Source organism: Aulonocara stuartgranti, assembly GCF_965226115.1.
Source record: "Aulonocara stuartgranti genome assembly, chromosome: 6".
NCBI lineage: Eukaryota > Metazoa > Chordata > Actinopteri > Cichliformes > Cichlidae > Aulonocara > Aulonocara stuartgranti.
Genome location: NC_138944.1, coordinates 36,023,298 through 36,037,734, shown reverse-complemented (window position 1 = coordinate 36,037,734; position 14,437 = coordinate 36,023,298). Strand labels below are relative to the sequence as shown.

Here is a 14,437-nt window from a genome sequence, read left to right as displayed (position 1 = left end):
GTGAAATCCCCGAAGTAGCTTTATTTTTTACAATTATTATAGATGTTTTAAGGCTGTAAAACCCCTCACTACACACTTTATACACTTTTTTCAGACAGGCATGAACATGTTCACACTTTTCTCTCTTGTTTAAACACTCTTAACGTTCAAACCCTTGTAGAAAAACAAGTCCAGTATTATAGAATAAAACCAAAGTCACCCGCGGTTGCCTTTGACGGTGCAAAACATTTCATTGACATTGTTGTGTTTGTTGGGGAGAAAACGTACAAACATGCAGTGCAGCACTTCAGAGTCACGCTGCTAGCGATCAAAGATTTATGTAAATTTGACAAGCTGAACGCAATCTGTGCTGTACAGGAGACACGGCACGGGATTGATTGACAGTGGTGTACAGCCAATCAGGATGCAGAACACAATGAGCTGTAAAAAAAAAAAAAAAGCATGCAAAATTGCACAAAAAATAATCCACGAAACAGCGAGGCCTTGAGAGGTGAACCGCGTTATAGCGAGTGACCACTGTATGTAGTTAATTTATTTATTGTACACTGAAAAAAATGAAATAAAAGGTTAAAGTTACTTAGTATTTATTTTTATTTAAGTATTTATTGTCATTGTCAGAGAACAATGAAATTGTGTTTGGGGCTTCCGTACAACCCGTAAATAAAATAATGAAGAAAATAATAAATACCCCTTAAAACCCAAGTGTAAATATTTAACCCAGTGTGACTCCAGTGCAATAAGACAATCCTTAGCAACAACATGAGAACATGACAAGTAATGTTCATAAGAAATTCAGACAAAGACCTGAGAAACATGACAAAGTACAACAATGCAACCCATTCAATATTTTTGTACTGTGAGATATGATGTCAGATATGATAGTTATCTATTTAAGAAAGGGGGGGGGCAGGGGGGGAAAGAGAATAAAGATATGATGCACCAATGCAGACCAGTTCAGTGCTATTAAGAAGTTGGATATGGTTATTGTCCGTGAGAGGGGGGCAGAGAGTTCAGGAGCCTCACAGCCTGTGGATACAGGCTGTTGGCCAGTCTGGATGTTCTGGCCTGTATAGACCTGTACCTTCTCCCTGAGGGCAGCAGGTGGAAAAGGTGGCGCGCAGGGTGATGTTGGTCCCGCAGGATACTGTGGATACTGAGCGAGAGGGGAAGATATTACTAATCTCTGGCAGACTTGTTCCAATAATTCTGCCAGCTTCTTTCACCACCCGCTGGAGTGCTTGCTGATCGGCCTTGGTGCAGCTGGGGAACCACACTAGAAATCCATACGTCAGAACGCTGCTGATGGCACAGTTGTAGAAGTTCAACATCAGAGATCTGGGAATGTGTGCGCTCCGCAGTCTCCTCAGGTAGTAGAGGCGCTGTTGGGCCTTCCGTGCAACTGAGGTGATATGGTTGCCCCAGGACAGGTCCTCGGTCACAGTTACCCCCAAGAATTTAAAACTGCTCACCCTCTCCACCGCCTCACTGCCAATGAAGAGAGGCAGATGGTTGTTATGACCCTTCCTCCGGAAATCTACAATGATCTCCTTGGTCTTTTTGGTGTTTAAGACCAAGTTATTGTCGTGGCACCATGACTCTAGTTGTTGCACCTCTGTCCTGTAGTTTGTCTCATCGTTGTTGGATATAAGTCCGAGCACTGTAGTGTCATCGGCAAACTTAACAATGAGATTGGACGCGCAGGAGGAAATACAGTCATGGGTGAAGAGAGTGTATAGCAGAGGGCTCAGGACACACCCCTGAGGGGCACCGGTGTTGACCACAAGGGTGGAAGAGGTGTTCTTACCCACTCTGACACTCTGTCTACGGTTAGTGAGGAAGTCCACAATCCAGTTGCACAGAGAGGAGTTAAGTCCCAGTTGGTGGAGTTTGGGACGGAGTTTGTATGGCCGGATGGTATTAAAAGCCGAGCTGTAGTCTACAAAGAGGAGCGGTGCATAGGTGTTCCTGTGTTCCAAGTGCTTCAGTAATGTGTGCAGCACTGTGGCGATGGCATCCTCGGTTGACCGGTTCTTCCTGTATGCAAACTGGTGCGAGTCCAGGGATGGTGGAAAAGCAGCTCTGATGTGTTTAATGACCAGTCTCTCCAGGCATTTGGCGGGAATGGGGGTGAGTGCCACAGGTCTGAAATCGTTCAGACATGTGACATTTGACTGTTTTGGGATGGGAACGATGGTTGCTGCTTTGAAACAGGATGGTACCAGTGAACAGGACAACGAGGTGTTATATATAGAGGTGAAGACATCCGCCAGGTCCGCAGCACAGTCTTTTAGCACCCGGCCCAGCACTCCATCTGGCCCGGCCACCTTCCTGGTGTTAATGCTCCGGAACACACGCCTCAGCTCATGAGTGCTCAGGACTGGAGCAGGGTCGGTTGAGGGGAGAGGGGACAGGACAGGGTCGGTGTTCTCCCTATCAAAACGGGCATAAAAGAGATTTAGATCCTCAGCCAGAGTAGAACTGTCGGCTGAGGGTGATGGTGTTCTCCTTTTGTAGTCCGTGATAGCCCTGATGCCCTCCCAGACCTGCCTTGGGTTTGTGTTGTTCTCAAACCTGGCCTCGATACGCCTCCTGTGCTGCTGCTTGGCAGTCTTGATGCCTCTTCTCAGGTTGGCCCTGGCAGCACTGTATGCCTCCTGGTCCCCGGATTTGAAAGCGTTGTTCCTCGTTCGAATAAGTTGTTGAACTCCGTGTGTCATCCAGGGTGGATTATTAGGGAACACACGGAGTCGTTTCCAAGTTGTTACATTGTCCACACAGAAACAGATGTAGTCCAAGACAGTGGAGGTATAACTGTCCAATGCGACACGATTGTCAGTGTCCTGCACCTTGAATACATCCCAGTCTGTGCAGTGGAAACAGTCCTGAAGCATCGGAATAGCATCCTGCGGCCATGTTCTCACGGTTTTGGTTGTAATCCCAGTGCTCTTGATCTTTTGTGTGTATATTGGGTGTAGCAGAAGGGAGAGATGGTCTGATTTACCCAGGCGGGGATAAGCCTGGGCTCTGTATGCATTCGCCATTTTGGTGTACACCTGGTCCAACGTTCTATCTCCTTTGGTAGGTTCAAGGTTCTTTATTATTTGTCACATGCATAGTTATACAAGTATAACACACAGTGAAATGTAGCCTGACACGCTCCTCGACATGTGCAAAAATTGGGGGGGGGGGGGGTAGAGGAAGAACATTATATATATATATATATATATATATATATATATATATATATATATATATATATATATATATATATATATATATATATATATATATATATATATATATATATGTGTGTGTGTGTGTGTATATATATATATATATATATATATATATATATACACATATAGTATATACACTGGGTGAATGTGCAGTAGTAGCAGCAAGCAGGTGAATTCTGTACATTAATATGAATATGAATATGGTAGCACACTTCAGTTTGATGATCTTTAATCAGTTATGTAACTAAAACTTGTAAAAGTGGTCAATTAGTTTAACTCACCTGGTCATTTTGTTCAGTATGACTTTAGTGATTTGATCTATTCAACAGCCTGCAGTCCTGTTCATATTATATACAAAACGTAATGCAAAATGAAAGAAGACATTCATTTGTTTTAATAGATTTACTGTTCAGTAATGTAATTCCCGGAACAAGTAAAAGTACAAATGTGTTCACGCTAGATGTCCTTCTTAATATTTTTACCCAGCTCTTTGGGACTGATTTTAGTTGTGGGTTAAATGAGAGAGCAATTAGTAGAATCAAACACCAGAAAGGTAGAATTTACTGCATGAAGTCCAAGTTGCTGTTTTGCTATGAGGGTCCCTGGTGCCAAAAAGCTGACTCAAAGTGCTGAGAGGTCATCGTCTGTCAATGTTGTAACATCCTCCATGAACATGGTTTAGGACAGATGAGGGTGTGACCTCATCTCCCAGAGCTAGTTGTCATTCACTAACAAACAGATCCATTTAAAATCTGAAATTCAACCAAATTGTTCACTGATTAAATCTACTGCACACTTAGTTGATCAGGGCTCCATTTCATCGCAGTGTTCCTTAACATTCTTCATATATCTGCGTTGCACATTTTAAGACAGTGAACATCTAGGCTAAATGTCCTTGAACAGTGCAAAGCTATAAATGCAAATTGCAGTGTCTTTGTAACCAATCAGATAGCTCCTTACATTGCTCCACATGGCTAATTTGTATTGCATTGTCTACAAGGATCAAAGGAGTTAGGGAAATTTTAAGTGAAATAGCTAATACAATAGTTAATCTATTAGCTAATTTCACAGCTAATTCCATAGTTACTCCCATTGCTAATTTTGTAGGTAATCCCAAAGAAAGCAGGAAAAGGAAATGCAATGAAATAATAGAATGGAAAAGAAATGAAAAGGCCATTTTAAATGTTAGTTCTGAATTTAGAATTTTGTAAAGACTGTTTATTGAGAGGTTAAGACTTTTAAATTAAAACTACCAGGCTATGTATTACAACCATATAAAGACACATATCAAGTGCATCATAGGATATTGGCCTTGGTAGAGAATCTGCCCTTCTGTGTGCTCTGCGTTGCTCTTGTGACATCTCCCCCATCTCTTTTTCCTTCATCAGGGAACACCACAGTACTGGACCAAGCCTCTCTACCACCCGTCCTATACAGCAGTATAATGAGGACCTGGACAACTTCCGCAACAACAGCAAGCTGGCCAATGCCCACGAGCACCCTTACACCCTACCACCAGATCACCCTGACCATCCTGACCATGTCAATAACCTGCTCAACTGCCGCGATGCTGATACCCACACGCTGCTTCACAGCATGGACAGCTTGATTCTCACTAGCATGGTTAAACCTGACTACACAGCCATAGAAATGCCCCCTGTCTACCCTTACCCCTCGACCAACGCCATCTTACAAGGTGAATCTTGGAGGCTCGTATGACTATAAAACTAAAGATGGCTTTTTGGGGTCTATAATTTGTTTGATAGGCATCTTCTAGTTTAGACAGAGAGACATTAATGCAGTACAAACTGTACTTCTGACTGGTTGTACTGACTTTAACGTTAGAAGACTCTTCGAGAAACACGTCAAAGATACTTTCAAAAATGTATAAAAGAGTGTGTTTTTTTTTTATGGGTCAGATTGCAAAAACATTATACTCTAAAATATTATTTATTTCTGATGCCATTATACCTTCATGGTATTTCAGAGTATTTTTCAACAATAAAATGTAGTGCTAATGCAACGAGAGCTAACGCAGTAACGAAAAACCTTTCTGGCAGGTACCCAACTATAATAATATGCACTCCTTACGCTCCAATAATGCCTGATAATTTCTGCTGCAGCAGCTACCTGCGCTTACTGAAAGGACATAGGATTGTGGACAATGTGGTCAATAAACTGCATTTGTATACACTTAGATATGGCAATAGACGAATGTCTGGCCTCCACCTTTTTTTATTAATACTAAACTGCATGGCTGCAGTTTTATTTTTACCTTAAACCAAATGTTCACAGTCACCATTGCTTCCAGACTGCTGCCTGTTCAACCAATAAAGAGCGCCCTCCAGTGGTCCCTCATGAGCAGTTCACTACAATACTGCACCCCAGTCTAACTTTTTTTATCAGTTTAATTTATTTTTAAAACATGTTTTTGACTGTACTATAATACTGTGCATAATATCACTGCAGTGACACCTAAATTAAAATTGTTGGCTTTCCTCTTGAACTTAACAACAGTGCAATATCAGTCTTTATGTGTCAAACGTTGTCTCTTTGTGTTTGTCGATTCTGAGTTCTCCCTGTTTTCTTTGCTGGATTTTCTTAGTGAACAAGAACGCCAACACCGACCAGAAGAAAAGTGAGGAGAAGAAAGAGGAGGAGAGCGAGGGCGGAGATGAAGATGGCCCCAAACCCATGCCTCCTTATAGCTCTTGCTTCATATTGTCCACCACTAACCCGTGAGTATATACTCTGTGTGTGTGTCTGTGTTTATACACAAACACAAGCTCCAAGCTTTGTACCATGCTGTTTTCTAGAATATGGAAAAGTTATTGTAAAGGAAAGTTTTTCTTTACAGCCTAAGACATATTTCATATTTAATGTGTTGTGGGGTTTTTTGTTTATTATTTCTTAACATGCACACGCGTCTGTGTGTCTGCGCCAGGTTTCGGAAGTGCTGTCACTATATCCTGACTCTGAAGTATTTTGAGTTCACCATCCTTTCTGTCATCGCTATGAGCAGCATCGCTCTTGCTGCAGAGGACCCTGTCAACCCTAAGTCACCGCAAAACGATGTGAGACACGACTATGTGTTTGTGTTTTTCTGTCTGCATCGTTCTTCTTTTTTGATGGGATGTGTACAACAGATATAAAAATGAATATTTTGAGAACTTTTAGCAAGATCTGGGAATAGTATATGGTTTTAAAGTAAAGTTATTAGTTGTTAATAAATCCTGTCAGTGAAGAGGTCAGCAGTGGTGATATAAATAGCTTGTGCTAGGACTAGAAGGATTTGGCTACAGCTAAATTGTTCATAATACATATTAATCATAGGTATCACATCATCCTAATTAATATTTCCTTTTTACATACCTATTGATAACACCCACATGTGATAACAAGGAGTGATTGCAAGGCAGATATTTTGCAGTTTTGCAACCGACAGTTCATATCCGGCACACAAGATTTCCTGTTCCATCGATGGATTTCCTTGCATCCAACCAAAGCTTACTCAAACAGGATTGGTCGGTAGCAATGCAAACCAGAAAGCTTCTATTACCAATGTAGGCCCTTGGCTATAGATCACATGCAAATATCTCTTTGCGGATTCTGTTCATCAACCCAGGTTTCCCCAACCTTATAAACAGTACGTTTGCATAATGACTGAAACTAACACCACCAACAAAAAATAAGCTGTGGGGTCAATTTCTTGATCATTAACCATGATGATTCTTGATCATCGTCACTGGTGCTCGTCTTAGTCATTATGTAAATGGAGGGTTGGGAAAACCTGCCATCAGCTGAGACTGAAGAAGTCACCTCCCACTGAAAATGCTACATCACGATGAACAGAATCAACTTTTTGGGATTTCCATAAAGACGTATTTCCTTACCTGGATGACTGATCATGCATCAACACATGTCTTTATGGAGATTGGATATTTAGTAGCTTTTTTTTCTCTGTTATTACATTAAATCAAGATTTAGAGAATGTGGAGGATAGGTTAACACCGCAAAGAAATATTATGACAAAAGAGAAGAAATTATGAATAATCTCACTCACGGCAAGTGGATTTTGTGATTGAGCTGTTTGAAAATGGAAACCTAAAATAGGTTTAGAACTAGGATCATTGTCTTTCTAGTGTGTACTTTTTTTTCTTTGCTAATCTCTCCTCCGTTTGTCGCATCTTTTCTCACTCTGATTCATCTGCTCTCTCTAATATGTTAATTTATCTCATGGTGTTGTGTCCCTCCGCAGGTGCTGCGTAATTTTGACTACGTTTTCACAGCAGTCTTCACATTTGAAATGTTGATCAAGGTAACAAAGTATCACAGTGCGACTGTGTGTGACTCTCTACTTTGAGCCCTTTTTTGTGCAGTTGTATGAGGCGTCCTCTGTTTGTGTGTGTGTTTCTGTATTTGTTAAGGCCAGCGTGCTTTAGAGGGTAAAGTCAGTGTCCCTGTGTATGTGTGTATATGAGTATATATCATGCTGAGCACACTCCTTGTCTTCCAGATGGTGGTGCTGGGCTTGTTTCTCCACGAGGGATCCTACTTCCGTGACTTGTGGAACATTCTGGACTTTATAGTGGTTAGTGGTGCTCTGGTGGCCTTCGCCTTCACGTAAGTTCCCCTCCCCATCCTCCTCTTCATCTACTCCACTATCCTTCCACACCCACACACACATTTAACCATTGACAGAAAGACCTTTGTCAGTCAGCCGTGTACGTCCAATACACTAGGCGAGGCCTGGCTTCCACCCTCCTGTTGTCTCAGTCTGCTCTGCGTCAGAGCTCATCATCCCCTCTTGTCTAGTATCCCCTTCGCTCTGTTCCCGTTTCTGCTTCTGTCCATCTTTTTTCCCAGTCTTTTCTGTTTTCTGTAGGCTGACTCCTTTCCATTTTCATCTCTATTTCTGTATTGGCCGCCATCACATGTGTCATCATATCAGCAGGTCTTTCTCGATGTTCAGTCGCCACCTTCATCCCGACAACTGACGGCGATCCATAACTAAAATGTATCCCTGATATTTCACACTTAAAAGATCATCACCATCTTTTATTTAAAGAGGCTTTTTGTTATACTGTCATCTTCATTTCAACCACTGTAAGAGTTTCCCAAATCATTTCCCACACAACTGTCTATAAGCTATAAAGTGCAACCTGCTCCTTATCAACATTTTCTCCTCCCAAATCTTCCTTGCTCCCGATCCCTTTTTTCCCTGTTTGCCAATCCATGCCACTCTGATTTCCTTCTAACCAGGCCGTGAGTCATCTCTTTCGTCCTTCCTTCCCTTTTCTTGCATCTCAGTCCCTGACTTAGATCCCCCAAGCCCTGCTTACCAACACTCCCCCCAGGTCCTCTTCAGCCCATGTCCCTGCTGATGCCTTCTCGTCAAACACCTTTCAACTCCCTCTCTCATATCAGCACCTCCCCCTCTCTATATTCACCTACCCGTTTTCTCAGTGTCATCGCCTACACCTCTGTTGTTCCTAACATATGGCAGAGAGAGTAACCTAGCAAGGGAGTGCTGTACTGCTCTCTATGATCTTAGTTGGCCTCTCCGTACTGAACCACAGCCCCTGGGTGTATGCCATGAGAACTCCCACAGGAAAAGTTGGGAGATCATCAAAATTAGTAAGATTCATCCTCTGTCGGCCATGAGTGTCAGTTTTTGAGATATCTAAGGGTGGACTACAGAGGAACATTATTAGGAACTAAGTAATAATACTAGAATGTGCTATATATTTAAAATACATTTGGCACAAAGATACAGTGGAAGAAATGTAAGAAAATCTGATGGTATTCAATTTAGAAATGAACACCATCAGATTAAATGCAGATTTATTCAACGTTGTTGAAACAGTGCAAAGTTGCTCGCCGTATGGTTCACATCTGGCTGTGGAGTACTCCTGCTTTGAATTTTCATGCTGTATGTTAAGAAGAGGTGTTGCCCATTGCTCCCTAATTTACCATTAATCCCACAAACCACAACCTCCAATCTTTGTTGAGTACAACTCCTATTATCCGCTCCTGATTATTCAGATTCCACCAAATGCACCATTCAAGCTTCCACTCTCCAAAACCCATTGTATCCAACATCCTCCACCTCGTCATTCTTCCCCATGCCCCTGTCCGGAGGTCAAAATTAGTCATTCCGTGGGGGTGAGGGCGCCCCAGACACCTTTAACCCTTTAATTGCCCAGGCTCTACATCCGCCACTTGGAAGAACACTTGTCCCAGGAAGGACTCATCTCCTCAGCGTCCCTCCTTACTTCTCTTTTGCCAGCACACACTCAAATGTACACACATACTCCTCCACCATTCTGACCATGTTAATGAAACTGGAGGCACAGGTATTTAACTCTCCTTTTTCTGCACGACCCAGTAAAGTACATGGGAGGGTAATAAGCAAGGCATGCTGGGGCAGGGTGTAGTGGATGGAATGATTTAGTAGACGTTATTGCGATGGATACAGCTGAAGGGATCATTTGTGTGTTTGTGTTTGGTAGAAAATAAAAACATGCATTCTCCTCAGCTCTCTGGATGCCTATTGCATGTCTTACTTAGTGTCTACATGAACACTTGCTGTGATGGACAGTAGACAGCATCACTAAGAGCTATGTTCATGATGTTTTAAGCAAAGGATTATCTCCTAAATATGGCATCTGTATCTGAGCAAATAGCTACTGTAAGGGAGTGTTCAGATTAAATATGAAGCGTGTTTTAGAGACAGCACCACTGCATGAAAACTTAAGGGGTAAGAAATCGGAATGTGACGTGAAGTGAAGCTTCTTGTTTTTCTTATTTTATTTTTTTTTAGAAAATCACAACAGCAATCCAACCATTTATTTTTGTTATGAAGAACATTTTTTAAAACAGGTTATATGAAGAAAAACAATAACGTAAGGAGAAAAGAACATTTACTCATTTCTTTACTGCAGAGGTACCGAAAATAGTATCAAGTATTAAACTGGGATTGGTATTAAATCAGCATCCTGACAACCATAAAATGATACTTGATGAGAGTACTAAAGCTTTTTTGTTTTATCAAATTATTATTTTGTGGATTTAGGTCATCAATACAGATTACACAGATTAGACAGATCGAGCGCATTGTTAGATTAAATCAAATGCTAGCTGTTACCATATCCTTCGATTCTTTGATTAATTCTTGACACTTAATCACATTTGATCTTAATGCCACAACTTGTGACACTTTGTACTGAGTCCAAAGACACAGAGTATACCAAATTATATTCGTGATATAAGGCCAGAAAGTGGAATTCTCACCCAATGTGAACAATTACTTGCTTCTTTTCTAAATCATCACAAAATCAGCTCAGCTCAACTATGTACAATCATTCATACATATCAATCAGCCACAAAATGTAACGAACTAATAGGTGAAGTGAATAAGGTAGGAAAGAACTGCCCAGAAGTGTGTCTGTAAGAAGCCAGAAGCACTGATCTGGCTTCCAAATTCCCAACAAACCAACAAAAGATCCATAGCTAACAAACATCCCAGGCTCCCCGAAGTCCCGTATCCTTCCCTTATTTTAGGAGGACAAAGAAAGGGCAACATAGTATTAGTTATGGTGTAGCTGAAGGGTGAATGAACACATATGCGCTGGTCAGTATTTGAGTAGATGTTAGCTGACCAGGGAAGCTGCAGATGCAGGCAAATACAGCATAGAGAAAATAGGGTATCAAATTATAATACTCTACAAATTGAACTTGTCACACTGTTGGTGAAGCACTGCAGATAATATTAATAGTAATAAAAATAGTAACTTTTTTATACCTAATTGATTATAAGGTCTTAATTGGTTTTACCTTTAAAAGCACCAATCCAGCACCACCTATGGTAAATGGCCTGTATTTGTATAGCGCTTTACTAGTCCCCAAGGACCCCAAAGCACTTTACACATGCAGTCATCCACCCATTCACACACCCATTCACACACTTATAGTACCCGGGTTTTAGATTATTTTGGTTAGGCAAGGAAAATGTCAAACACACACAAGTATAAATAGCAAAATATATAAATAGTAAAAGGTGACAATTTTCCACCACTTTAGAAAGAAACACAAACAATTGTTTCAGATGGATGATAAATTTGTAATGGCAAGTTAAAAATCAGTCCACTGCTGCACCCTCCCCAGCATGACTCGCCACTGAAAAGAAGATGCCTCCTGCCCCCCTGCACTGGTGTTCCTCCCCTCTCCTCTCCCCTTATTTACTTCTTGAATCACCCTTCCCGTTTCTCTTTAGGATGCTCTCGCACCATTTCCCCTCACACCTTCGCCTCCTCTCTCCGCCCTCTTTGTAGTTTTCTCCTTTGCCTCCCCAATCCTACCATCCGCTTCAGGGCTGAGCTACCAGACATTTTTACTTAAGGGGGCGAAGGCTTCACTCCCACCTGTGTAATTCCACTTTGACGCATGACATTCTTTAAAAGCAGGTACATCACAGAACCATTGTACAGAGGGTTTTTTAGCATGGTCGCAGTACAATGGCTTCGTATTTTTATGGGTTTTGAACACAACAACCACGCTTTTGGCACCTTTCATTCTCCAAAATAAATGCTGAATGATACAGTGTCATTAGTGAAATTTGCATGCACTCACAGTACACTGTGAAAGTGTCTTTCCTCTCCCGTTGACGGTGTGTGTGTATGGGAAAGTGCACACAAATCCTGGTTTCTTGAGTGTCCGCTCGTGATGGATGTCCTGTGTATATATCTATGCGCTCTAACGTGTCAAGAAAACCTGGAACCGGCCACTTGGAAAGATTTAACGCCTTTCTCTTCTCCTGTGTAGATGTGCATGCAAAGCAAGCTTTGATAAAATCCCGCTAGATTTGATTGCAGATCTAATGAGGGCAATTTGTGCTGTAGGCCTTGTCTAATTGATCATTATGGTGTGATAAGATAAGAATTGGTGTAAATGGATGCAGCAATTGAGTTTCCTCCTCCAGCCGTGAAGGTAATTCTTCATAGAGATGGTAGCACAGCAGGCCGCAGCAAAAGACAGCCAGGAGGGAGGGAAGATTTGCACGTCTAGAGTCTCAGCAGGGGGCCTGATTCACAGAAGTGCTCTTATTATAACTGCAGAGCTCAATAAGGTACCTGAGAGTAAAGCAGCACTGATGGAATAAAAGGTACATTGCTGCAACGTAAGGAGGCACGAAGAGGCTCAACAAAACTATATTATTATATTTTATTTTAAAGTGTAAATCTTTTACATTATATGTCATGTTACAGAATCTACTCTAAAGAGTTGTAGTGTTATTTAATAAATTACACAGCCCCCGTTTTTATTGCATTCGATTGATTTGAGCCAAAATGTTCTAAAAAATATAAAAGCATTACATTATGTGCTTATATTATATTAGCATAATATATTACTATGATCCCAGACTGCTTCGATGAAGTCGATGTCTGAATTCAGATTTATGACTCCATAAGATGTGTCGCCGCTGATTTTCAGTCCAGTTCTTGTGTAATTTAGCACACCTCAGCATTTTCTCCCTGTTTCCATGTCAAACTGTGTTATCTTTGGCTTTTTTAGTAGCTTCAGCTACAGAAATGTGAACAAATGATTTTAAAATTGTGTAGCCACAACACTGGTTTATTCCTTGAGTTAGGTGCTGTTTTTATCTGTGAATAACTCACAGTCAGTGTTAAGTGGTTTTACAAAGAAACAACACAAACCCCAAAACGTTCCTCTGAGAAAGCTCAGGTACAAGGACTGGACTTAAAATTGAGTATTAAAAAAGGAGCCGATGTTAAATAAAAACTTTATGAAATCTGCAGAAAGCCTGGAAAGGTATTTCTTAAGACCACTTGATAAACAGTTAAGTATAAAATGTGAGGTTGTTCATGTGTGTTACCATGAATCATTTATCATTTTTAAGGGAATATCTACATAAAGCGATACAGCCCATTTTAAAAGACTCATTCCAGCACTGTTCCAGTGTGTTCCCTGGACAAAAACATAGCTCAGGAAGCTCAGAAAAGGAGCTCAGTTAAACAGAAAATATTAAGCTAAATCAAGTAAAGCAGCTTAAGGATAAATATCAGTACAATCCTTTCAAAGGAACCGATGATTAGAAATCATTTTCCAGTTTGGTCAGCACTGAAAACTGTTGTGCTGATCTAAAAAGAAAAAGAAAAAGAACACTTGCTAGTTGGTTTGGAGAATATGTGTTTAATTATTGTCTCAAAATGACAAAAAATGAAAAATATGAAAGTATTATTTTTTCAAAGGAATGAACGGTATCATGTGACAGCCTGTAGTGCGTCCTTCACAGAACACCACCAGTTTTTCTCAAAGGAGTCGTACACCCTGTTGCAAACTGTCTTTTTAAATCTTTTTTTAAACTAGAAATTGTTTTTTTTTCAAGGTGAAAATTTAAGACTGTAATTAAGCCAACATTGCCTAATGCTACAGAGCCCCAACGAGCCAAATGTAAAGTGGTTTTTGGCTCAATAAATATTCAGATCAATAATCATTTTAATATAATAAGCTTACATTAGGGTTGGACACATCGATAAGAAAATAGATGGATGGAATTTGCATTAGGTAATGCGATGTGTTGCTGGAAAAACAGAGTGGTGGTTACTGAAAATGGGCTTCTGTGTACCTATGTACATATTCCATTAAGAATCATAAGTAATATATGATTAGTGATTCCTTTAGTCATTAAGTATAGTGTATTTCTGATAAGTTACACTAAACTTTTGAGTGATATTCTAGCTGACAGGTATTTCGGTATCCCACTCAGTGTTTTTTATGGAGACGAGGTGGGCATGGAAAGGAATAATCTGTGTGCATGCGTGTGTGTGTTGATGGGTGGAGGGTGTGTATTTGTAATCGGGTATGCAGGTATGCCCATCTTGCTGTCCTTTTTTGTCTGTCTCTCATGTGAATGTATTTTTTCCTGTTTCTACCAAACCCCCTCTCTCTTGTGTCTGTCTTTGTTGGCCTCTTTGTGTATGTGTGTGTATCTGTGTGTGCGCGTGTGCTTGTGTCTTTCTATGTCTTTTTTCCCTTCCCTCCCCCTCTTCCTTTCTTTCTCGTCTTCTTTCTCGGTCTTTCTTTCTGTCGCTGTCCCTGACTCTTGCTGTCTCCATCTTCGGGGAAACTCAACAGGAGCGTCAGCGGGTAAAGTCCTTCCTCTGCCCTGCTCTATCCTG

At 40.9% G+C, this 14,437-nt stretch overlaps 1 protein-coding gene across 1 annotated transcript in view; it reads left to right on the top strand.

Annotated features, from left to right (window-relative positions):
* Window positions 1–14,437, top strand: part of cacna1ab (calcium channel, voltage-dependent, P/Q type, alpha 1A subunit, b) — a 147,694-nt gene that overhangs the window by 80,053 nt on the left and 53,204 nt on the right. The window contains exons 21-25 of the mRNA XM_082535931.1: window positions 4,625–4,932; window positions 5,842–5,974; window positions 6,181–6,310; window positions 7,495–7,554; window positions 7,753–7,859. Coding sequence (XP_082392057.1) covers window positions 4,625–4,932; window positions 5,842–5,974; window positions 6,181–6,310; window positions 7,495–7,554; window positions 7,753–7,859 — 738 coding nt within the window. The remainder of the gene's footprint in view (window positions 1–4,624; window positions 4,933–5,841; window positions 5,975–6,180; window positions 6,311–7,494; window positions 7,555–7,752; window positions 7,860–14,437) is intronic.